General features: G+C 45.3%; 1 protein-coding gene across 4 annotated transcripts in view; it reads right to left on the reverse strand.

Moving 5' to 3' along the window:
* CHD7 (chromodomain helicase DNA binding protein 7) overlaps positions 1-26,867 on the reverse strand; it is a 191,886-nt gene that overhangs the window by 77,716 nt on the left and 87,303 nt on the right. For all 4 annotated transcript variants that reach the window (XM_086696025.1, XM_086696026.1, XM_086696023.1 and 1 more), the window contains exon 3: positions 6,260-6,690. In XM_086696025.1, the coding sequence (XP_086552151.1) occupies positions 6,260-6,690 (431 nt within the window). The remainder of the gene's footprint in view (positions 1-6,259; positions 6,691-26,867) is intronic.

The following is a 26,867-nucleotide window of genomic DNA, read 5'->3' on the forward strand; positions in this document are numbered from 1 at the left end:
AGTAACACGGAAAAGAAGTCTAGTTAGAGAATATGTTCTCTCATCGCAGAAGCGCAACACAAACATTAGCCACCTGGCACCGTGGCACAACACAGACCTGAGCACATCGGGCGTCACAGGAGTGAGGCAGAAAGCACACCCTCTGACTACAGGGTGCACTTCAAGCGCCAAGCGGGAGGCTCACGGGTGGCTGCTTGTGCCACATTGCAAGAGGCTGCTCCTGCTGATGCACAGCATCCCCATGACTCAGGAAGGGGGACACTGGGCTAACTTGGGCAGCTAGAACCGCGCTCCCTAGGTTCCCTAGATCTTCTCGGATCTGCCAGCGTGGCCGGTACGACACACGAGACACGCCGCTCACCCACATTTTAATAGCTGCCACCTACCTGCAGGGAGGTAGGGGACAAGGCAGAGCAAGTGGTGAAGCCAACGAGGAGGAAATAGCACCACCCACCCCTAACAGGAGAAGCCCAAGGACCACGACATTATACTGTTCCTGCAGAAATCAGGGCTACCCACACATAATTAGTACTCTCGTGGAAGTTCACATCAAAATAAAGAAGAATGGGGTCACTTTTCCTAATTCACACCATTTCCCTAGTTGACATGTTAAAGCTAAGCCACACAGACTTCTCTGAGAAGCTGAAGGAGCTGGTGTTCCAGACGGCTGATGCTCTCACGGTGGCTCTGCACAGCACCCAGACTTGAAAGGGCCCTCACCCGGGCAGAAAGATCTTTGTGCACCCATCACGTGACAGATTTCGCAGCTGCACAGAACTTCACACTTTTCAGAAGCATGTCCAGGCGCAGATATTTTTAATGATCACTTAAAAAATGAGCCTACGATCCCTTCTGCCCTTTATCTTCCACTCCTAACATCACAACCACATCTACTATGGCGACACATCTTCTGCCCTAAAATTCCACTTGAGAGAGACTTCAGAGGAATGCGTTCCAGAAACATCCCCCTTTGACATACATACCACTGCCACCCATGGCCTCCTCACCTCTCGACGTTCAACTGATGGGTGCTGCGAGAAGTGGAGGCGGGAGTCTACGCATCCTCTCCCACATAAAACCACAGTGGCAGCAGGCCACCGCTCTCCCTGGATGGGCACGCGTCCCAGGGTGGTCACTCCTGCATCTAGCACGGTAGGAGTCGGCAGAACCTGCTTTTTAAGGGTCAACGTTGTCGGGCCTTCTCCTCCCCCAAGGACTACGAACTGCACCACGTGTTGCTAAAGACAGCAGGGTCTGTACTAAAGAGCGGCTGACGACTCTCCCTGCCTGCCCATTCAGCAGATTAAGACAAATCAGACAGAGGAAGGGACATAACGTGGCCTGTCACCAGCAAGAGAAAGATTTCTGAGGTGGCCATCCTGAAGGAAGAAAGGATTTGGGATGAAAAAGACCTAATGGCCCCCTTTTCAAAGAGAAGGTAACCTTTGAGACCAGGAAAGGGTCACCTGGTCCCATCCCTGACCTGGAGCTTGTTAATGAACCAGAGACCTGGCAGGGCAGGCCGGCGGGTAGAGACACGATGCTCACAGGTGCCTTTTCTCCCTTGTTCCCCTCCAATCCTCAAAGGGCTCAAAGTCCATTTTGTGACCATATGTTTAAAAAGTCTGCATCCTCTTCTGGAGGCACGGTGTCCAAAACACTTAATTCAGTATTTTCAATTATCCAATGACGTGGGTCAAAACTAAATCACTGGATGTAAATGAAAGAACAAGGAAGCAGAAGAAAAGCTGTGGGTTTCATTTATTTTATCAGCTATATACCTGGTGGACAACTATCTGACTCTCTGGGTTTTCTGTACTTACTAAGCAAAACTAGTTCAATGGTTTGCTTTTGTGTCTCTAATCTCCACTGAAAAGTTTTTACGTGTCTAGGAGCACACTATAAAACACGTATTGGGTTGCCAAAATATACCAACGTTGGGCTCGCTGGCTAAAAAAAAAAAAAAAAAAAAAAAAAAAAAATTCCTCAGGTAAAATGCTGCTACTTTCTTAGATCATAATGGAGAAGACAGTATCTGAAAAAGCAAAGTCCCTCAGAAGAAAGTGGCCACGTAGATATTAATGATAATGACAGTGTGGTTTGCAAAAAATGGACCTGACGTGTTTTCGGTGCTTCGTGTTTTTCAAAAAATAGCAGCAGCGTGTTTATTATCCATTTAAAAATAAAATATCTTCATCACTCTTAACTGAGAAACAGCATTTCAGTTTCCTGCTAACTTGAACACTGGGGGTGGAAAACCAGAGCAAGGAAACTGCACCAGCAGCCAATCTCCGTGGCTTCGTTTCACGGGAGCTACGCTAGTCAAGTCACAATCTTTGGCCAAGTTCCCTTCTGTATGCACATTCAAAGAATCTTTATATAGCTAAGTGGACCACTAAAGCATTCGAGAGTCATTCAAAGGAGGCGCTTCCTCCAAATTCTCTCTCATTTCACGGGGCCCGTGCATACACAACAGAAAACGCATTGAAAGGAAGAATGCAAACCCTCCTGTTCCAGCTTCTTGGATCCTTCCGTATGCAAACTGGCATCCCCTCCAGCCCACAAATGTCTTAGCTTTTATTTTCAATATTTACTGCCAATATTTGAAAGCTATAAGGACACCTGGGGAGAGCACGAGGAAAAAAATGGGTAGAAAAATACATATTTAACATAAAAGGGAAAGGGGAAAGAAAGATACTATTTCCATTTCTAATAGAAAAGTGGAATGTGGCCCTTTTTCTCATTATTAAGATTTTAAATGTCTTTTTCTGAGATGCTGAATGCCTTTTCCTGTTTCTCTACCATCCTATGTAACAGCCTCTGGCAGATTCTCTTAGGTTCTCCTGTGCGGACCAGACGAACGTGATTCGACTTTGGTGGCCCAAAGGGTCAGTTCATGGAGAATGGCCACAAATTCAAGCCTCAGCCACTTTATGGAATGAAGCAGAATGGCAGGTAGTGAGAAGGACACCCTAAAGGCACACAGAATCAGCCCGGTGATAACAGCCACCCTCTCTGAATGCGCTTTATCACGGACAGCGTGTGAATGATGCAAAACAAGCCAGACCACCAGTGGGTCACTTGCGTCATCACCCGCTCAAAGGACAATGTGCGTCTGTTTGTAGAACGTCACCGATGACAGGGCGTACAGGACTGAACAGGGAAGATGCGAGCAGTTCTACGCGAGATTTTTCATTTCACTTCTGTGTATTCCCTTGTATTTCAGCCCTCTGTAGGAAAATTATTTTCTGTATAAACAAATTCATCAAGTTAACTTATTCAAGGATGGAAATAACTGGTATCACATAACATTTTGCAAAACAAAATTGCCACTGCTCTATTCCAGTGCTTAAAAGCAAACTGCTACGGCAATTCAACCCCAGTGCTAACATAACCCAAACCCCCTATTACCTTCATCACTGCATATTCAATTTACATAATTATTCTGCTATGCTATTCAGAATTTACATGTAGTTGTATGCACTTCTACTGATCTGTGCTTCAGGGATGCTATTTCCTTTCTACACTTAGCAGAACACGAGGCCACAGCTCGATGTACTCAATACATCTGGCCGATAGAAACTGCGGCTCAACAAAATTATGGGTCGGTTTGTGCCTTTACTGAAAATCTCTGCTCAGTTACCATATTCTTGGACAGCATCCCCATCTGACCATCAACAACAGGAAAGCTCTTAGAAATTTCCTCACCGCATTTCATCGTAAATCAGCAAGTGGCCCTACAAGTGGTCAAGTCCCCGGGGCCAGCAGAGTTACTCCAAACACTCCCGGCGCACCCCTCAGCATGCCTTGAGTCTCTCTTTCCGCGTGCAGATCTCCATACTCAACAGAAATATTCCAGTCAATTATTTTCACACCACTTGGGGAAAAACAACTATCGCCTATAGGAGGCATCCACTGAGATGATGCGTCTAAAGCGAATGAAGGGAGGGAAACGTACCAAACATTCCTCTTGGGAGAAAATGATCACATGCCCTTCCGCCTATCAAAAGCGTGTGCCCCTAATGCAAAGCCATTACTCGGATTCAGCAATGCCAAAAATTGACTCTGCACAGACCATTCAAACGTCAGGATGAGCAGCTGAGAGCACGCAGACGAGGCCCACCCTGGAATTTTGCCCTCGTGGGTGAAGACAGGCCCTGTCTTTGCATCAAGCAGCACGTGTGCCCAGAACCGAGTGGATGTGATGCCCTATGTTCCTAACACTTGTTTATAGTTGTTGGGGACATTTTAACAAGTTCACTGTGAAATACAGCATTTTAACGTCTGCCCCAGTGTATCCCACAGGAGGTTAAGGGTATGCTAAAGAATGTTTTTAAAGACAGGATGAGGTCCATGTAGACTCAGAACCAGAGAATCATACACTTGGAAATTTATGACAACATCCAAGATATAGTGGGGGTTATTTTTTTTTGTCCTTTTTTCTTTTTGTTAATCAATTTTTGTCACTCGGTGTTAGATTCAAAATATTAAAAATACAAACCAAAGGCAGATATATATATATATATATATCTTGAGACTAAAACAAGTCTTGGTGATATGTTTTCTGAGTTCTAGGAAGCTCTTTTAGAACACAGACACTTACATTTCAAGTTTAAAAAACAATAACAACACATTCTTTTAAAATTTTGCTTCGATTTCTTTCTCCTTGGGAAAAATATGCACATGCCTCCTCCTATCAAAAGCATAATACTTAGCTTTTGGGCAATTATATTTCTAAAAAAAAAACCCGGTAAGTCAGACCGAAATTCTAACCCTATGTTCCTTGCTCACATCCTAACACTTAACAACAGTACCTACAAAGAAGAAGTACTTAATGGAATATTTCTTAAGTAAATGAACAAAATTTATAACGGGTTGCAGGATTAGAAGAGTGTTCATATGCAGAAAAAAATAATAGTTTTCAATTAAGAGACCACATACGGAGGCATCAAAGAACGTTCCTAAGTAAATGCAAATATCGTCACCTAGAAGAATGAGGTGTTGAATAGAATTCAGTTATTCCAGCACCATAAAAAGTACCGATGACAAAAATTTTTAAAGGACTATGATACAGACTTCCAACACACTACAGAATAACGTATTTGGGGATGTCTGGGTATTCTTAGCACAAGTTGAAAATCCAAATTTGCTCTTTTGCTTTGCAGGAGCACCTCTGTGGTCACAGAAATCAAGTCCTCTCTCTGTATCCGCGCGTACTCACACAGGAAAGTCTACGAGTCAAAGGCTGACAGGCCAGCGAGCTCAAAAAGTTCACGTCAAGCACGTCCATCACGGAACGGAGCGTGCATGTGTCCACGCGTGTGCGTGTACATGCATGCACACGGAGGGACGACGTGCAGTGTGTCTCCTAATGGAGTTTGCAAACAGGTTCAGATTAACCGAGTCTGACCATACTTCCATCTGGAAACTATATTTTCTAACATGAGCCATATTCTGAAAAATAGATTCAGATGTTTGGAATTGGTTCAGAACAGTTGTAAGAAATGTTCGGTACAAATGAAAAAAATTAGTCTTCAATGTCTTCTCCTCTCAGCTTTTCTTACTGAGTAAATATGCCTTCTGGGGGGTCAGAGTTGGCGGGGGAAGTACAGAGGGAAGGATGGAGGGAGGAGGGTATTTCCTAGAAGCTAAAACTCGTGCTACTCTTGCATGCATATCTAATGGATAACTGCTATTTGATTTCTCCCACGTTGCCCACTAGCATTTCAACCCTGCCCCGTGAAGGCTTACTCCGCCAAGTGGAGAGAATTAATTCTCCTGTTTCAACTTCTGGGAAACAGGGCTGAAAAGCTTAGTGAAATATAGTGACCTGTCTTGCTTCTATAATCCTTCTTTCCCTGTTTTGCATTGTCCTTGAAAATGAGGTTGCTGGCCTATACTTACAAATAACTATGCTGGTAATTTGGTTCTATTTGTTACATGACAAATTTCTACAAAAATACGAGCAAGTGATTTGAAAATAATCAAGAATTTTTACCCAGTGAAGTCTACAACGTACCATCCGAATAAAGGGTTCATAGTAATTGAGTCCTAAATTTCAGAATGCGTTATCTGTTAACTTCTTAGTTTGGGTTTCAGGGCAAGGAACCCGACAATAATGACAAAAATCGAGGTGCCGCCCCGCCCTCCTCCCCCACCCCTCCGCCTCCCCCTCCCCCCCCCCCCTCCCGGGCCGGGACTGTGTGGTGCTCATTTCTGTACTGTGTTTTGGTGCTGGTGGTTTCCGCCCACAGCCTACCTTGACTTTTTGCTGGATTTGGGTTTTGGCGTGGCAGTTTTTGCTTTCTTTTCCTTTGGCTCTTTGGGAATCTTAGGGGCTTTCGGGGTCTTGGGTTCCTTGGGCTCTTTTTTCTCCTTGGGTTCTTTCGGTTCCTTCGGATCTTTTTTTACCTTCGGCCTTTTCTTTTTCTTCTTCTCTTCTTGGGACCCATCTAGTGAGTTCCTATTTAGTTCTTGGTTATCAACCCCACCAGGGAAGTCATCTTTACCAAAACTTTTACTGGGATCCTCGGCGACAATGTGGTTGTTTTTCTTTTTCTTCTTCTTCTGCTGTGGCTGCTGTTCCACTGATGGCAGGCAATCATCACTCTTCACTAGCTGAGCGTTCGGTCCACTAACCTGAGTCATATCCGGCACTGGTTTCTCTAGAAAGGGCTCCGATGGAGAATGCTGAGAGACAGAAATAGGAACTGAAATTAGTTTATCATTCTTCATATTGAAGAAAGGAACCGAAAGTCAGTAGCTGATGCTTCTGAAACTTACTGTATACTCAAAGCAGCAAATATTTTCCCAAATATACAGTTGTAAAATCTATCATTTTCTCTCATCCAAAAACCAAGAAAGCTTTTACATAAATAGTAAAAAGGGGTAACTCAGGAATACCGTAAAAAAATTCAATTCAGGAAGAAAAAAAATTCTCATTTGGCCGAAGCCACCGTCCGTTTTCTTAACAGCCCCTACGTACATAGGACACAGGGAAGGACAAAACAGTGGCAAAAGCTAAGGAAGGAAAGTAGATGGAATTCTTTTCCCTATGTGGGAATGAGAACTCGGATTAAAGATACACAATTAAGCCACTTTTAACAAGATCAAGTGTACCAAGCGCTGAAAGATTCAGGTCCCATGAAAGTTTGAAATCAAGGTATCACACACAAATCTTACACACAAATGACATAGGTCCTTCCTGATTTAAATCACATTAAAATACCAAATTAAAAGCACATATCCAAACTTAATGACCTTGGATTTGTTACATTTCTTGGACTAATACGAAATGCAGAGGATGTTTTTCTTAAGTCACTAAAGCTTTACAGTTTCAAATTTTACTGAAGAACAGAAAACCCATATAGTCGAGCTGGTACACCCTGCAGGAGGAGTTTGGACACTCACTAGGCGTATACCCAGAGATGGGCTAAAACACAGTAGAGAACACCAACAATTAGGATGGGATGCTCAGTGGTCAGCTGAGATCAGAGTCTGCTCCAAACCAGGACAGGGGTAGAGCATCATCTCCACTGTAAATGAGGACATCTAACGAACCTTTACATTTCAACAAAATTACTTTAAAATGTTGTATCTGCAATATCACTCAATTTTTTGCCTTCGTCATCTGCTTCTCCAGACACTCAACAGTAACCATAATAGGAACAGCAGTAATAATGGCTGCTAGTGTTCACTGAACAATCTTCCCATGTGCCAGGCATGTGTTAAGCACTTCACACCGCTGACACCACGCAATCCGCACAGCGGCCCCGATGAGGAGCTATGTGTGGACACTGACGCTCTAGGATGCGGTAGCGTGCCCGAGGAGTTACAGGCCCTCCCTCCTGATCACACCATCTCCAAAAAAGGGAGAGGGTGGGAGAGTCCCGGTCGAGGTCTGCAGAGGACTCAGGAGCAACCCAGAAGCCGTGGCTTACCATCAGCAAAGTACTATAAATTAGATTCCGGTACGACCTCCACTTACTGAGCCTCTATTTCATGCCATGTACTGGGCTAGGTGCTTTCGGGAGTTACTTCACTTGACTCTCAGAGAAAAATGTGATAACCTGCCCCCATCTTTCAGAAAGGAAGTAAGTAAAGTTTGACTAGCTTATGTGATCACCCAAGGCCACACGGCAGGAGATAGAGCTGTGATTTGAATCTAGGTTTTCTAAACCAGTTTTCTTCTGACTCTGCGCTTCTCCTCAAATCTTACGTATGGGCCTCCTTCCGGGAAAGGCTTCTCAGGTTTCATTTGATTTCCAAAGTTTTCAGTGACCCTCCCCGCCGCCGCCCCAAATTTTTAAGAAGACATCGCTACCTGAAAACAAAGTGGTTATATTCTTCCCACTAAGCCCTGTGATGGTTACTAAAGGAACCCACATTCAATTCTCCATCTGCACTAGTATAAGAGACAGAGTCCAGAATTGTGAGGTAAGAGACACAAATTCTAGTGCAGGCCCGGCCATGAGCTATATTATCAGTGGGAAATCATTTCTCTCATCTAGGGTTCGTTTTCCTCATCTGCAAAATGAAGGGTTTGGGTTAGATGATTTCCAAAGTCGCTTTCAAAATCCAATGGTATTAGAAAATCTTAAAATAGGGATTGATTGCCCTTTCTTAGGACAGCTGAAAGAGGATGAACCTGAAAGAGAGGAAGGGCACACAGGTGGGAGTCTTTGTGAGCAGGCCTCCACACAGGGAGAACACGGCTAACCCAGCGCTGAAAACAGCTAGCTTCTCCCTACGCTCCTCCCTCACATGCACCCCCAATAAATGTCAGCCAAGGCGCTGTCCAAGGCACCATTACCCAAGAATTAACAGGATCTGATTTAACTGTGTGATTACACTGCAGTTGCTGAAGTTGAGTTTCATTGTTACATATTATTTTCTAATGTAAATAAAAAGGAAAACGCCATATCTTTTTTTCTCCCCCCCCCCCCCCCCGCCAAGGGACTTAGAGATCAAACTTATTTCGGATAAACTATTTTTCAGGAAACGGAAGAAAAAGTATTTCCTGGAAAGGGAAGCAAAGAGAAAAGTCTACCAGTGAACAACGCTTAAAGCTTAGAATAGTGAATTCATCCCAGGTATGTGTACCTTGCTTTAATCTGCATGGCATTTACCCCAGTCACAAAGTGCCAGCTTCTAATGACAAATACCTGGTACACATTTATGAACTAGAAAATGCGTAGGACATCTAATACAAAAAGACTGAAAATTTATCTACATACTCTAGCATACAAATGATTTCAGATGCCCTTTTCAGTAACAAATGAAGCCATAAATTAGTATCCCTTAAAAATTTTAATCTTCCATAAGAAGGAAAAAAACAGAGTAAACACAAAAAAGGTATTAATCCTATTTGATACGCAGCAGAATTATGTTTTGGTACTATATGATATAGGGTGGGAAAGGTGCTCAGAAATATTATAGTGTTTACCAGACCCACATCTCCTTAAATCTTTTAGAGAAAAGCTGTTTTTGTAAACATTTAACAAAGAACAGATGGCCTGCCTTAATCATGTGGGGGAAAAAACCTGGAGCTCACAGTAATACCCTGACAAAAGTCTCCCAGGCCCAGCCATGCCCCCCCACCCCGCCCATGCATGGTACAGTCTTCTCTAATGCTATTTAATTTTACAGCGGACATTTTCCCATCAATTCCCACTGCCTGACAGGTAATCAATGCCATTAACATCTGATATTACCATATAGGGCATTGCTAAAACCTCCCATTTATTAGAGCAAATGTGGAGAATGTTAGATACCAAAGGCATTTTTAAATACAGCCTATAGGACTTTCCATTTGACACATTTTCTATCATAATTCTATATGCCTGTTGGAATATTATGGGATATATAAGGTCTGTGCCATGGACTTTTGCAACTAAAACAGAATGACTAATATTTAAACTGTAAATAAAAATGATCCTAGGTGTGTGTGTAAGGGGGGGGGTGTCAAAAAATTACCATAAATTTACCGTAAAATTACCATAAAGTTTTATCCTTAACTCCTTTGTTCAAAATGTATACATGAGACAAACATACAGACAAGTTACCTTATGTCAAACAGAATAGGCAGGATGCAAAGGCGACCGAAGGAGAGCCGTGACCAAGGGAGTTGGGGCAATCCCTCTTTGACCTTTAAGCAAACAAGACCCAAACCGCTCAGGGGCTTTCACAAGAAAAGGAAACGGTGTATAGGGAAAAAACTTTTCATCTACCTCAAGTATGCTTTTCATCCAATATTCAGCAGCTTTGTCTGGCTTAGAAGCTATCATATTTACTCATGTTTCGCCTTAATTATATTCTTAAAGCCTCAACCTGTTGGCAATAGTAACAGGAGTGAGCACCGTGATATTAACACCATGCAGTGTTTCCAACACCTATAATCTGTGCAAACTAACAGCATGCTGCAATGTAGGGCACCTACGGACAAACATTTTATTTACTGAGTGATACAGACAAGCCTAAAATCGAAACACTACTTCATGATAAAGAAAAGCCACTACCAGCTGCGCAAGACTAACATGGCACTTCTGGGAGACACATCCCCTCCCATCGCATTGAGCTAAAGGGAGGCACCTGTGTTCGCAGAGAAACGGAGATTCTGGTGGAGAAGTGGCAGGCCAGTTGAGGCCGAAGGAACAACAAACACAAGCTTAAAGCGCACTAACTACAACTTCAATGATTTGTAAAAATTCAAACATTAAAGTGCTCACTGAAGATTGTAAAGTACTTCCCCCCCCGCCCCTCCCCCCACCCGCCATGGCTTTGGAAACACATCTTATTCCGAAGCTGTTCACTCTTATTTTCCCAGTATTCCCTAGGTTCTTGATCCCTTGACACTCTTTTAAAAAGGAATTCCAGGACGGTCACTGAAGCTCAGTCTTCAGCTCAGAGCACACAGCGTTCAGAAGTGCATTTAGCAAAGGCTCCGTAAGTCCTGTCGAGACTCTTAACACCCTTCTCTCGTCAGTGACTTTGAGAGCAAGAAGATGCACTTGATATCTGGTGCCCAATTCAGTTCTTCATTCAACAAACATTTCGGGACAGAACAGTCAACAAGCCAGCCACAGTACCAGGCTGATGCTAAGGAGGCTTCCTGAAAAAAGTCACCCAGGTTCCAGCCAGAGGTCACTTCCTCAGTGGACCCAGCCTGAACAATGAGTCATGCCTGAGATCGGGTGACTGAAACCATAAAAGTGTATGACAAGCAAGCTTTTGAAGCCCTGTTTAGGGAGGAGCAGATCCAAGATGCGCAGGTAATTAGTTTCAATGGTCAACTGATACACTTTTCAGCTTGGACTATTTGATATGAAATAAGTATCAAAATATTCTTAAGACATCAAGGGTTGGACTATTTTCTGCTTAGCTAAACTTAGTATGAGAGTCAGGGCTTCGAGTTCAAGCCTTTTATATGGCAGTAGTTTTATTCAGCCCATTTGAAATTTCCACGAACAGTAACATACTGAATGAGTACATTTATGAACAAAAACACACAAATGCATAATTATCAAGCTTGTCAGTGATATGAGTTGAGAAAGCAAAATGTATCCAAGCACATTTTCTTAAATTGTAGGTATTAAAAGGTGTTACATGAAAAGATGACTCAGATCACGTACGTTTAGAGAATCCTGGGCTAACCAAATAGGTAAGTTTTCTTTACTACAAAACTCTCCAAGCCCTTCCTACATTCTGAGTGGGGGATAATGCACAGTGTGTCCTAAAGGTATTTAATCATTGATTGCATCCCTTTTTTTCTGAGAATAACTCGAATAAAAGTATTCTTCAAAATATACTTCGCATTATACTGACTTAGCTAAAGCAGGGCAAATTCATCTGCTTCTCTGGGGTGGGGGAAGTACGTGTGTGCATGTGTCCGTCTGTACGTCTCAAAGCAGTGGTTATCAAATGTTTTACAACATAGCATGTGACTATCAACAAATCTAATTCTATATAAAATGTGCTCAAACAGCTCACTGAATTGGCAGGGTTTTTTTATGCTCAATTTAAGTCACTGGTAGGAATAAAATAGGAATATTGGCATAGTCATGTAAGGCTGACTTGTATAATTTTTGTTATATTACAGTCAAGATAATTACCAAGCTAAATTTACGGAATGTTGAAATATCATAATGCAAGAAATTATCTTTACAAGTACCTCAGAACCATTAAATTTTAGAACTGAAAAATTGTTTTAATTACTGCCAAAATATCTCATTTAAAAGTCATCTGAAGACATTTTCAAACCTTTGGTTTTCTGCTTATGTCTTTACTCTGTCCGTAGAATAGATGTGCCATACAGACAAAATCCTAAATGGCTACAAATTAACATCGGCCACTTTAATGGCATCTAAATTATAAACACATTTTGAATTTAAGTAGAATCCAAAATAATGAAAATAATGAACCAAGCAATCGTGTTACATTTAATAGTAAACAATTTACATCGGATATTGAATACTGCACATCTTCTATGTATTTAGGAGTAAAACATATACCATAAGAACTGTCAAACAGCACTTTTAATATGGAAAGCACTGTATTGTGGTGTTTCTACAGTCACTCTAACGAGAAGAACATTGCAGTCAAACTCCACCAATGCTAAACCCCTTTCCAAGTGTCTGAGAAACCCTCAGCGCACAGACTCCCTCCCAGCGGAGAACAGGGCATCTGGCCACCACCCCTCACTCTCTGCCACCCCGTCGCTGCCCTTCTGGCCATCTCCCCTTCCCAGCCTCCACTCTGAGCAGGCCGCCACGCCGCGCGGGGAGCTGTGGGCAGGAAGGTGCAGGGCTGCGGGCCGGACCCATGCCGGGTACCTGCGAGGCTGCCTCCCGCCTGCCCCACTCAGGATGACAGGGAAGAGGGCCAGGGAACAGCCTTGGGTTTAGGGGAGAGACAACAGCCAGACTGATGGGAAGTCCTGAAGGCATCCCAGGATACCGTGCTGAAGGTTTTTAAACCACGTACCACGTACAGCTACATGCGCACTTTGCAACCCTCTTCTCCGTCCGTGCCTGTATGTAACCACGTGAGGTTGCCAAGGTGGGTGGCATTGTTGCTCTTTTACAGATAAGGAAACCGAGGCTTTAGGATGAACTTTCCCAAAGTTACACCGCTAGAAAAGGGTAAACCTTAAATTCTAACCCCGATGTGGCTACCAGCCAGCGTGAACAGGATCAGGCTTGCCCAGAGTCAAGGGTGATGAGAGGTTCTCCAAGCCCAGGAAGCCGCTGGCTGTATTCCTCCAAAACCATAAAGGCCTTAGTTTTAAGACCCCGACTGTAATCTACAGGTTAAAATGGCTTTTAGCTGAATATCAGTTTGGGACTTTTGCCTTCAAAGGATTAGGGGAGAACTCTAGTTTAATTCCAAACTAAAGCTGTGGAGAATCACTACGTTTTCTCCCAAAGAGAAGAATGTGGATAAGAACTGACATTTACATTGCCTGCTAACAAACATTATCCCATTTGAATATCAGAATCACCCTGTTTGACAGAAGTTGAACTCAATTCAATCAATCTGCTTTGTCCCAGGGAGTGAACGGAGTCTTTCAGAACCAGAAGAAAATACGCCCACTGTCTGCCTTGCCCTGAAAACTCTCCCAAAACCACTTAAAAAAAAACCATCTTACATGATTTTTAAAAGTTCAATCTACATATGGGGCACTTGGGTGGTTCAGTTGGTTAAGCGACCAACTCTTGGTTTCGGCTCAGGTCATGATCTCACAGTTTGTGAGTTCGAGCCCCACATCGGGCTCTGTGCTGACAGCATGGAGCCTGCCTGAGATTCTCTCTCCCTCCCTCCCTCCCTCCCTCCCTCCCTCCCTCTCTCCCTCTCTCCCTCTGCCTCTCCCCTGCTTGTGTTCTCTCTCTCAAAATAAATAAACTTTAAAAAATAGATCAATTTAAAAAATAAAATTCAATAAAACAAAATAAAAAGGATATAACATACTTCTTTACCCCACTTGGTAACAGAGCATTCTACTTCTTAGGAAAAGCACCAGAAAAAGTAGCAGGCTCGCATCTAAGGGCAACGTATTTGAAACAACACGTTTACACACACACACACACACACACACACACACACACACACACACCCCTAGGGCACAGAGTTGAACTGATGTAAATGGAACATACTTTTGATGTACCTCCACTGCTTCATAAATGCCTGGAAAAATTAGCTTAACTGTTTATACAAGACTTGAATTATGTTTTTACATGTGTTAGCGTTCCCAAAAGCATATACAGGTAATCAGACAGCATTCCTGATCGTCAGGGCCTCCTACCCCCTGAAGTGCTTCTCCTAGAAAGGAGAAATGAAGAGGGGCCGACAGAACCCATCGCTGCTCGGGGCAGCGGAGAAGCAGAAACAACCACAAATTTAACAACTCGAAGCCTAGCGCAGTCCTGGTGAGTAACCTCGTAGGTCTCCTGGGCCACAAGCAGGAGGGCAGCCCCCTCTGGGAAGCAGGCCTGCCCCCCTGTGAAGACTATATCCATTCTCCCCCAAGAGCAAACCCCCCGGGGGAAAAGCAGGGTCTGCAACGTGGGCATCGTGGTGCACCTGACTTTAAAAAGCAAACTACAATGTGAAGCCCTTAAGGAGTCTCAAACACTTTCAGCCTCTTGTTCTGAATTTCTTTCTTAGCTCCTTACAGTGGCAAATCATCAAGTAATATCTTTTACGAGACACTACTTCCTAGAAGTAGAAAAGATAGCGAATATGGTCAGGGGCCTCAGCAAAGTCCATTTTCTTGCCTCTCTCTCCCTTCCCTCTTTTTTCTTTCTTTTCTTCACCACCTTGCGTACCGTTTTCCCTTAGGAGGCACAACTCAACAAACGTCAACGAATGGGAATCGACAGAACAGACTCCCAGTTCGCAGGCACTGGTTTTGCTTATTTCAAGTTGGCTCTTGGGTCCATGGGTCCACACTATACTCAGAAAAAGGGCGCCTAGAGGCTTGCGTTTGGCAACAGATGCCCAGCCCTGAAGTGAGGAGCCTGCTTGGGATTCTCTCTCTCTCTGCCCACCACTCCCCCACCCCACTCCTGCTCACATGCACGCATGCATTCTCTCTCTCAAAATAAACATTTGTAAAAAAATAAATAAAAACAGTTAAGTTCACTTTGGTAACTTTTTACCGTGCACTTCGCATTGTATTTTGCTACCGCTGCTATACCCAATAGCAAGTTTGATCCTTAGACTGGAAAGGTGAAACATATGCACTTTGGCTCCGGAAAAGCAGTTCACACCAAGTTTGCACTGAGGTCTCTACTACTCTATAAATGTTAACAATAAATGCAACTTACTATGCTATTCCTGCGAATTTAAAAAGTCAAACTTCGACAGACTGAAAGGAAGGTGTGTCTTTATCTAACACTGAACAATCCCAAGGATCTGTGTGGAAAGGGGAGAACAATTTATTTTTTTTTTTAATTTTTTTTTCAACGTTTATTTATTTTTGGGACAGAGAGAGACAGAGCATGAACGGGGGAGGTGCAGAGAGAGAGGGAGACACAGAATCGGAAACAGGCTCCAGGCTCTGAGCCATCAGCCCAGAGCCCGACGCGGGGCTCGAACTCACGGACCGCGAGATCGTGACCTGGCTGAAGTCGGACGCTTAACCGACTGCGCCACCCAGGCGCCCCTTGGGGAGAACAATTTAAAGAAAAAAAAATCAATTTGTAAGGAGCTCAGCGATAAAGCTAATTTACACACTTTAGGCAGGCAAGTTCTCTAGAACTCAGCGACTGTGAGTCTAGCAAATTTAGTTGGCAATAAATGCTTAATGATGAACTACTTTAGCCCTATAAAAACTCATTCACTTCTTATAGGAGGCAGAATTCCAAGATGGCCCTATGATCTTCACCTCCCGACTGTAGGGGGACCTGTGTCTAGTTCTAGGCAACAGAACACGGCAAAGGTAACAGGACTTCATGGTGTGATTAAGGTTCCAAATCAGTTGGTTTTCAGCTACTCAAAGGGCAGGTTTTCCTGGGTAAGCCTGGCTTAATTAGGGGAGGTTTGTAAAGAGGATGTGGGCTCTCCCTGAGGGTCAGGGATTCTCTGTGGTTGGCGCCGAAGAAGCAAGTGACCAGAGTGAGGTGACCCCAGTGGGGAACTCACCATGGTCAGAAACGGCAGGCAGCCTTTAGGAGTGGAGGGGAGCCCTGGGTGACGGCCAGCAAGAACTGAAGCCCCCGGTCAGACAGCCACAGGAAATGAACTCTGTCAACAACCAGCAGGGACTTGGAAACCGATTCTTCCCCAGTTAAGCCTCCAGATGAGAACGCAGTCCTTGCACCTGACCGTAGCCTTGTGAGGCACAGAGTACAGGACTCGGCTAGGCTGTGCTCAAACCCCGACTCACAGAAACTGGGAGATAAGGAAGGGGTATTGTTTTACCCCAGAAATTTGTGGTAATTTGTTACACGGCAGTAAACAACTAACAACCCCTTTTCTCATGCTAGACATTTGTCCTCCCACATGAAAGACAGCACACAAGTATTTCTTTATACCTTTGGGATGTTGATGCTGCTGATGGTAACACTGAGCATCTTTGTGCCAAGCACCATTCCAGGCTCACAACAACCTTAGGAAATCGCCCCCATCTTACAAATGGGAAAACTAAGGCACATGAGGAGATTAATCAATTTGCCAAAGGTCATAAAAAGTTGGCTATAAGAAGAGTCGGGGTTCAACCCAGACAACTTCTCTGGACAACCCGGCTCTCGGCCACCAGTCCTGCTGCCTAACCCCTGCTGCTAAACATCTCCAGAAGGGAGGAAGACGTAAGGGCAGGCAAAGCCAGGGGTCAGGTAACAGCTGGAGAGGGTAGGACCCACTCTGACGAAATACGGGACGTGGCTGCTATAGGCAGGCTGGGGCCTGACACTATTTCATAGTTAACTGCCACTGAAATCATCACAGGGAGAGGATTTTCGTAAGAAAATCGCTCCGTTTTCAAGTAAAAAATATGAGAAACTGCTCTATAAACAATATTAAAGGCTCCTGATGTTTATTTTAAAAGAAACTTCACTGCACATTAGAAACAGTCTGTTTAACACTTAAAGGGGATGGTGTCCCCATGACTTCTTCCAGCTGGAATCACACATGAAACAGAAGATACCAAAGCAATTAAGTATTTTATAAACACTGCTGAGGGGTCAAAAAGAGGGAGGTTCATTCACTGACTAATAACGCAGTAATAAACAAACAGCAATGTTATGCAACTGAGAAAATTATTATAATTGAATCTGCACAGCTGGGCAAGAATAAAAGCCTGCTTATGTATATTAGCTCACAAATGCTTCGTGTGGGTAGGTTTTAGTTTTAGGACTGTTTCAGATTTGAGTCTCTTTTATAAAGTCAGATTTTTTTTTTCCCCTTATCTGGATATAATTCCACAATTACAAGTGCAGAACAGAAAATAAGTCAATGAACTGCCCCACCAACTTTTGCTGTTCTGTTTACACTACAGAGAAATAAATGTGTACACGGTGATTAGGAACTTAAACTTTCTTGAGCTGTGTTCATTTTTGACGAGCACATTTTACCTGATTTGTGCACAGCGGTATGAATAATGAATGACTGTGATTTGGTAGCATACTGGATGGAAAAGCCCGGAACAAAGTAGCTTTTCACAGTTTAACATTTAGCTCCTGCTGTGTTCTTGGAGTTTCCTTCACACCTTGATATTTTCCCCTTTGCGGAAGATGGGCAGGGAAACGCTGCCGATTACCATAGTTAAATTTACACAGACATGTCACAAAAGAGTGACTCCTAGATTTCCCTTGAACTGAAGTCACAGCGTTTGAATTAGAGAAACATTATTATTCTCTTGGGTTCAAGACTAAGCTTGGTAAAAAGTCCACCATCCGTCCATCAATTAAATGTGGCTAAAATGCAAACCAAAACAGAATATTTTTCTTTGGGGAAAATACTCTATCCAGATATTATCCTTATTACTACATGGATTTTTTTTTTCTTAATTAAATGACTAAATCTGAACAAATCAGTGATCTATGTCAAGTTCCCGTCTGCATAAAAACCTAACTAACTTCAAACACAAATGGATGATTAGCTAACCATCAGGGCAGAGGTACAAATGTATCTTCAACAGGCACACATTTTACATCAATGATATCTATTTTTATGAGATAAAAGTACTAAAGCTTTAATGGTGGCAATTAAAACAGCCAAGAGTTTGAGTAGCTCGATGGCTGAGTCACAGACCTTTTACCTATAATGGGATCCATTATATCCCTGAACTCAGTTTGAGGGAGTAAAAGAGGAACAGATTTTTAAATATGGTTATAAAACAGCAGTACCCTCTGAACTAAGCTGTTTCAGTTTTAAACTGCTGTGTGATTTACCCTGGGCCTCCTTGTCAACATCCATTCAGCAACATTCTTTATTTATAGTTCTTAGATACTTGTATCTATTTGAAAGTATTTGAACGATGTGAAAATGCTACAAAGATGCTATTATGTAATAACTTGTGTTTACATCATTTGTTTCTATTGTAACTTATTTACATTAAAAAAAATCCCTTTTGAAAATGCAGAACTTGAGGTGGCTTCTGACAAAATCATCATTTGTGCCTAAAATGTAAGCATTTACATTTTGATATTCTCTTTTTTAAAGTACCATTTAGAGGGAACAGATAATTAACTGGTCACAATAAGAGGGTGTGTTTCAGCAACAAAGAACAGGAGCAAACGAGAGAGTGGCGATTTTTCATGGTGATTTAACATTCCTCCCCAAAGTAGGAGGATAACAAACCCTGTAGTTGCAAAACGTAATAATCATCCAACGTCTAGTCCAACACTAACCACTTCTCCAATTCAAGAACCTAAACGTGTTGTCTTCAGCTTCTATCACAGCAGATTCAGAAATGGAATCGGAAACTATCTTGGGGACAATCTCACGAGTTTTTGTGTCTGTTACCGTCACCATCTCCAGAGACAGCTGGCAAACAGGAAACATCGGGCAGAATGGATTCACCTCCGAACACGAACGACCAAGCTAACGGGACGGCAGGGCAGCCAGAGTGGCCCGGGCCCAGATGGCCGAGGTCCTCAGGGGTACGTGGGCCCGCAGCCCCCGCTGAGCACACCAGCACTGGGTGAAGGACGCCAGACGCCGACTTGCGTGTATTCCTTTCACGTGCTGGCCCCTCTTCGGAGACACGTTGTCAGAAGGAACAACAGCAGGATGGACCAGAAAACTCGCTATTAGGGGTGGGTTTTGACCATTCACTCTGTGGGGCTTCGACAATCCAGTGGGAAGCCAATCATCTCAAGATCAGAAAAATGAAGAAGCTAGATGAGCAGATCTGTAAAATCCTTTCCACCTCCACGACTCGGGTCTCTGCTGTTAAAGTCGGACTTCAGTCCTGCTCGGATGGTAACTGCCCCAGCCGTCTAAAGGGAAGGGAGTGTTTGTAAAGGTGGAGTGGGGAAGTGGGGACAATTTCAGAAGGAAATGTTAAGAAAGTTTTGGAGATAAACACAAAAAATGAAACTGATTTGAAAACCGACACTAGAAAGCACAAAATTAAATAAGATATACCAGAATTACTGTAACAAAATGTTAAAGAACAACCTCCTTTTCCCATAAAAAAAGGGAAACTTTCAGAGCAGTATTCCAATCCTACATAATCTCGTTTCCTAGATACAGAACATCTACCAGGTTTTCCCACAGAAAGCTTAGCCTCTGCTCGATGTAACATGTCATAAAATAATGTTTGTCGAACGGCTCACTGGGCACAAATAATAATGCTTAGGCACACAAAATGCATTCCTGTACGTACACCCCTGAGGCCACAGACCCACACCAAACAAACCGTGGAGAGGTGACAGGGAAGAGTGAAGAACAAAGGTAGGGCAGAACGAACAAAAGCCAGAAGTCATTCAACACGAGCCCCAAGACCACGAGAAATCGCGCACAGGAGCGACGCTCGCTCACCCGGACGGAGGTGCGCTGGCACTCTCAGCGGGGGCAGGGTTGAATTCAGGGAAGGAAGGACAGGGACTGGTCGGGGACCCAAATTCCTCAGGGCGCAGCCGAGGATGCGGGCCGCAGTGGCACAGACACGCGTGGCACCCTGTGGCAACCCCCTTCAGTGATTTCAAGCCAAGTCTGCCCCCGCCCCCAAAAGAAGTCGGCCACCCAGGACGATTTGGCTGTATCCTCCAAATTTATCTCCCAACCTACTTTTGGATTAGACTCTTGCCTTTACACAGTTCTCTCCACCCACAGCATCCTTCCCCCACCTCATTCGGTTTTCAAGTATTTATCGAGCCTTTCTCGACCCCACGCTTCCTCCAGCTCCTGCCACCGTGTCTGCTCCCCCCGTGGAGCAGAGTCCTCGCAAGAGGGACAACATTTGCTGTCTTCCTCCTCCTTTCGTTCACTCCTGACTTCGCTCCACCTAAGCACGGCGACACTCTCCTCAAGGTGACCTCCGGCGGCTCCTCTGCCTGCCGTGGCTCCTGACCTCACAGCGGCAGCTGACCCCGCTGCCCACCGCAAGCTTCTTCGCGTGACCTCCAGCCGCAGGACAGCCGTCTCCCCTCCCGCCTCGCGGGCTCTTTCTTTACTCGTTTCCCATCAACTTCTCCACCTACGGCCTCTGAGATGCTCCAAGCCTTCAGCTTTGGATCTCAGCTCTGTCCGGGCCTCCTCTCTCTTCCGGTACCATCGCTCTAAACACTGCCTACAGACGAAGGATCCCCACAGCTGTCTCTTGTGCCCAGACCACTCCCTTGAACCCCATACTTCTCCAACTGTCGGCTCGGCAGATCCACTCGGATGTCCCAACAGGCGCCTGCGGTTTAACTCGTTCTACGACAAATTCTGAATTGTCTCCACCAAACTCCAACTCCAGACAGTGTCACTCGAGCAGCGGAAGCAGCCAAAAACACGGAGTCACCCCTGACTCTTCACTCAGACTCCTTCAAGCCAGTCTGTTAAGTCCTGTTGGCTGCACCTTCCGCACGCACAGAAAACACCCTTCAACCACCTCTCCCGCTACCCTCCCTGTCCAGGGATTGCGAGGCCTTGCCCGGACTCCTGCGACGGCCTCTGTAACTGACCCGACTTCTTGCTCTGCCCTCTGCCCCAGTCTTGGGGCACAGGGCACTGGCCGCACAGTCTTGAGTGGTCCTTGAGAAACGTAAATCAAACCACCTCGTGTGTCTACTCAAAACCTCCGGGGACGCCTGGGTGGCTCAGTGTTAAGCATCTGACTCTTGATTTCAGCTCAGGTCATGATCTCACAGTCATGAGACCAAGCCCTGTGTTGGGCTCTGCAATGACAGCTGGGAACCCGCTGGGGATTCTCTCCCCCTCTCTCTGCCCCTCCCCCACTTGTAGGTGCACGCTCTTTCTCTCTCAAAATAAATAAAAACAACAACAATGACAACAATACCCTCCAATATTTGCTCATTTCATTCGCAGTAAAATCCGGAGTCCTCACCATGGCCTATAAGGCCTTATATGACGTGGCCTTATTCATCCACTTCGCTAATTCATCCCCGACAATCCTCCTTTGTGCTCTTCCGCCCCAACCACAAAGATTCCTTATTTACAGACAAACAACAGGGGTTGAAGGCCCTTCTACCTCAGGGCCTTTGCATAGGCTGCCTCTGCCCTCAGAACTCTTTACCCAAATATCTCCATGGCTATCTCCCTTGGCTTCCTTCAAGAAGGTTTAGGCAGTAACAGATTAAAGGAAATATGACACGGTGCTAATACTTGCTGAATTTGGGTGAAGGACAAACAGGTAGGCGCTCACTGCATTATCCCTTCAACTTTTCTGTAGATTTAAAAATGTTCAAAAATCAAAGGTGGATGTTTCCTACCACGACATCATTCTCTCTTCTACCTCGTCTTTGACCACCCCTCCCCCGCTCACAGCAGAGCCACATGCGTGTTTCCACCTGAGCCTGGATATTTCCTCCAGCACCTTGACCTCAGCAGGCCAAAAATCAGAATCACTTTCCTCCACTAAAAACTTGCTTTCCTGTCTTGCTCGCCGTCGGTACGATTCCCAGTCGCCCAACCGTGCTTCTTCCTCACCCTCGCTGGCCCCCATCCACGCTTCTCCAGTCCAGGCCCGCCCCAAACGCCTTCCTTCCAAGCCTTCCCCCAGCTGGGCTTGCCTTCTTCAGTGTTCTCCGTGTCTCGCAGCGGAGTGATCGCTCCAAAACGCAAGCCACCCACGCTGCTTTCCTGTGTACGATTTGTCAACGATCCCCATCCGCTACGTTTAAAACTGAGGCTCTCAGTGTGGCTGGTCGGGGTCTTCCCTGCGCCCCCCTTGTCCGGGTCCTGCCTCTACCACAGGCTGACCAACGCAGCCACGTAACACACTCTGACCTTTCCCAGCTCAGTGCCAGCGGAGATGGCACTCCTGCCTGGGATGCTTGCTCCAACCTCTGTGTTCGCATCTAAATCCCACTCAACCTTTGAGCCACAACGAGACATAACCTCTTGGCCGATCTCTCCTAGTGGAGCCAAACGCTCTTCCATTTAAGAGTACCATTTACCACATAGCTTGACTACTTATCGTTAGCTCCTTCTAGCCCTCTGCACCATGAGGCCCTGAAGGAAAGCAACGTGCTATGCTCGTTTCTTGGAATCCAGCGTGTGTCACACACACATATGCGTGTGTGTTCCTAACCCAAAGCGGAGACTGAAATATACCACAGGCTTAGTATTTATCGATTGAATATCCCCAGACCTCACTCAGATGTAACACAGACATCACATTCTACCTCTGTCCTGCTCACAGGTGTGCCCTTCACCTTCGTACCTTGTACCTCTGAGGTACCCAGAAGAATGCCTTCAGCCACTGTGGACCCAACAAATGCATGCATAAATAAAGGCACATTGGGTTGGCTGGGCCAAGGCAAGACTGAAACGTGTGCTATCCTTCAAGAGGACCTGCGTTGGGTCTGCGCTAATTTCCCCGTCACTCTTTTTCCCCGATTCAACCATGGCTACTCCTCCTGGCCCTGCAAATAATTAATTACCTACTCCCACACAAGTCTACGTTTCTCTTTTTTCATCACAGTTACATCATTGTATAACTGAGGCTTCTTAAAGGGGAGAACCGCTCATTTTTACACTTCCACAACCTCACCCACACAGTGACTGGCACCTTGAAATGCGCAATGTTCCTGATGAATGGATGGATGGATGGATGGACGGACGGAGTCATCACCTCATCTCTGAATATCCTAAATATGACTCAACAGGCAACAAATGCTGCCTCTGTGCTGTGAACTGACTGAGGCAGATCCCTCGTCACATTCCCAGAGACAGCGCCCAACAAAGGCACTCCTTGGAAAGAGACCTAGAGAAAGTTCTCAGAATCTGACCTCTAAAAATGAAAGAGGTACACTTTCTAGTGATTGCTGAAATTACATTGATCATGCATTTTTATCAAAAATGGCTTATGACTTCAGTGTATGTAAATTTTAAAATAAACTTTAAAACGCTAACAGTTTATGCTCTGACCACAACCCATCTCCTGGCAGGGGTGGGGGGATGATTATCTCTTCCCCTGAAGCCCAGAGAGGATGCCTGAGTAGGTGGGTGGCCCAGGGGGGAATCGACGGCCCAGGGGGTCGCTGCTGGGTACGCAGAGCTTCAGTTCGACCCGCCACACCCCAAGACCACACAGCTCCAGAGGAAGCCCAAGGTCCTAACTAAACCTCCAACTCCAAGACCCAACTCACCATCTTCGCTTCCTGCCCCTCTATTCCTACAAACAAACAAAAAAGTTTGTGTTCTTCTTCCTGAATTCTTCCACCTAACTGCTGAGGCCACCACTCGCCTAGTGCCCAAGAAGGACGTCCCGTTGTCTGTCCTCGACCCCTCCGTGCACACTGCCGCTGTCTCATTTCCAGACCCATTATCTCCCAACTGTCCTTTCCCAAGGCTCGTGCTGCCCAATGTGCCACGTGGCTCCCAAGCACTTGGAACGCGGCAGGTCTCAACTGACAAGGGCTAGAGGTGTTGATACAGCAACGAAAGTAAACCGCCTGCATCTCACTAACAGTTTTATATCAAATACGTTGTTGAAAGGATCTCCAAATATCACGTGATCGAAAATATTTTGCAATTACAGTAGATAAAATACATTAAAATCAATTTCACTTTTTTTTTTTTTTTTGGCTTTTTTTAACGTGACTACATTTTACACAACACGTGTGGCTCACATCCTGTGCGCCTGGACAGCACTGCCCAGGGACATCTCTCAGTTCCTCTGCTGGCCCCACCCCTGCACTCTCACCCCGAGCCCCTCGGTCCCAGCTGGCTTCTACACACCGGGTATGATTCGGCCCAGAAGGCAGCTCCACACGAGGTCCCTGAATGTCATTCTCCCCACAGCCCCCCCCCCCGACACCCCTTCCGTCCCACACCTGCCATAGCCTACTGCACGCAGGACGAACACCTAGAGAATGTATGTGCCATGCCCTGAGGGGTATGAAAGGGACCCTGACCTCACCCAGTTTAGACACACAGGAGGTGAGGGGCGCCTGGGTGGCTCAGTTGGTTGAGCGTCGGACTTCAGCTCAGGTCATGATCTCGCGGTTTGTGAGTTTGAGCCCCGCGTCGGGCTCTGTGCTGACAGCTCAGAGCCTGGAACCTGCTTCGGATTCTGTGTCTCCCTCTCTCTCTGCCCCTCCCCTGCTTGCACTCTGTCTCTCTCTAAAATAAATAAACATTTAAAAAAAGGAAAAGAATGCACAGGAGGTGACAGAGTATTTTAGTAAAAATACAGTCGCAGTTGAAGCAGTAACAGAGTAACTTACAAAGTAGGTATCAGCCACAATTGTAAGCACACCACACATATCACCTCACCTAATGTTCCTAATGGTGCCATTAGATAGACAATAGTACGAGTCCTGTTTTAGAGGTGAGAAACTGAGGCCCAGAGTTCACCAAGGCCACACAACTTCTAAGTGACAGAAGCAGGACTCCACAGCCATGCTGTTCAACGTCGCCTTCCAAGATGAGGGGTCGCAGCATGGGGAGGCCATGAGCGGCTGTGGGGGCTTAGAGGAGCGGCCCAGAGCCCGCCCTGGGGAGGTGAGACAAGGCTTTGCAGAGGAAGCGATCTCTAACCTACAGGTGAATGTTCTGGGCCAAAAGCCCAGGGGTGAGAAGGTCTGGAAGAAATGAAATCAGGTCACTGTGCCTGAGAGGAAGAAAGAAAGGGCTGTAGCGAGAGGAAGACAGGTCTCTGTTTATTTGTGGTCTAAGAAGGAACTTTTTGACGGGCGCCTGGCCGGTTCAGTCGGAAAAGCGTGTGACTCTTGATATCGGGGTTATGAACTCGAGCCCACGTTAGGTGTAGAGATTACTTAAACAAATAAAACTTCAAAAAGGCGGGGGAGGGGGTACTTTTCGGGAGAACCTGCACAGGGAGTCTGTGAAGACACAAGACGGATGAGGACCCAGAGGTCTGGTGAAGAACTGACTAAAAGGGGGGACACAGAGACAGGCCCCTCCCACGGCATCTGGAGATAAGGGACAAGAAGGGGACACTGGGGCCCTCATTCCTTATCCTGATGGCCCAGCCACATCTTTCGGTCTCTTACCCAAAGAGAACCGGGCCATCCCTCGTCCTCGAGAAGGAATCCCCAGGCAATGCTCTCCACCAGCGCTGGCCAAGGGCTTCTGAAGATTTTACTAACTCCACACAACCGGGACATGCATCCTAACTTTAAAACAATTTCTGACTACGAGGTTGTGAGGTTAAAATGTTACGAAACCACTGGCATAAGCACTTTCCCCAAGAGTACACGGTGAGTATACCAACGGGGATGCAAAGCAACCAAAAAAGCACCTATTTGTTTGGAGCAGGGGGATTAAAATAACCAAACAGCTAAGCAAACATGATACACTTGAGTGGCCTGCAAAACTTACATCCATTTTATTTTTTAAAAATTGTGTATGTTCCTTTATTTTGGGGGGGGGGGGCAGAGAGAGAGGGAGATAGAGAATCAGAAGCAGGTTCCAGGCTCTGAGCTGTCAGCACAGAGCCCAATGTGGGGCTCAAACTCACAAACCACGAGATCATGACTTGAGCTGAAGTCGGATGCTTAACTGACTGAGCCACCCAGATGCCCCCGACATCCATTTTGAAGATGAAAGAAATGTTTTTAAAAGACTTTAAAAGAAACGCTTATCTTACCAATTCAAGCAACACCACAGCCCCCCTCCTCCCCGGCTCCCTGCACCGCCCCCCCCCCCCCCCCCGCCACATGTTCATTCTCCTTTGCTTTTAGTGGAAACAGACAACAGGGAAGTGGTAAGTGGGAAAAGCAGTGCACAAAAACTGATATGATTGATCCCTTATCCAAGACCTTCATGGGAATCTGACTTCTTGTGTTGACTGAAGGGTTTCTACCGATGTGTGATACCTTGGAAGTACAGTAATTTGCTTTTCAAGTGGACATCCTCCCATAAGTATCTTCATAAGCTTTAAGATGGCTATTTTCACATGTTTAAAGATGGTGTCCGCTGGAGGAATGAGGGTAGAAACTGCAAGTCAAGGAGTCTTGGTTCTAATACTGGGCTGGCCACTGACACACTACGACCATTTATTTTATCATTAGCTTCTACACACTATTCGTTCAAACTTCACACTTACGGTGCCAAGTATTGCACTAGAAATGTACATACATTCTCTCCTAAGATTACAAGTCAGAGAAGTTTAGAAGGGTTTTTCTTATTCGTCTTTTGTCCCAAGAGCCAAGCCCACCTAGTACACGGTAGGTACCAAGTGCTATTATAACGACCTCTTGGTGAACTGCTAGTCAAATGCAGAATTC

Source organism: Puma concolor, chromosome F2 (assembly GCF_028749965.1).
Source record: "Puma concolor isolate L17-30 chromosome F2, mPumCon1.1.hap2, whole genome shotgun sequence".
In the NCBI taxonomy this organism is placed as follows: domain Eukaryota; kingdom Metazoa; phylum Chordata; class Mammalia; order Carnivora; family Felidae; genus Puma; species Puma concolor.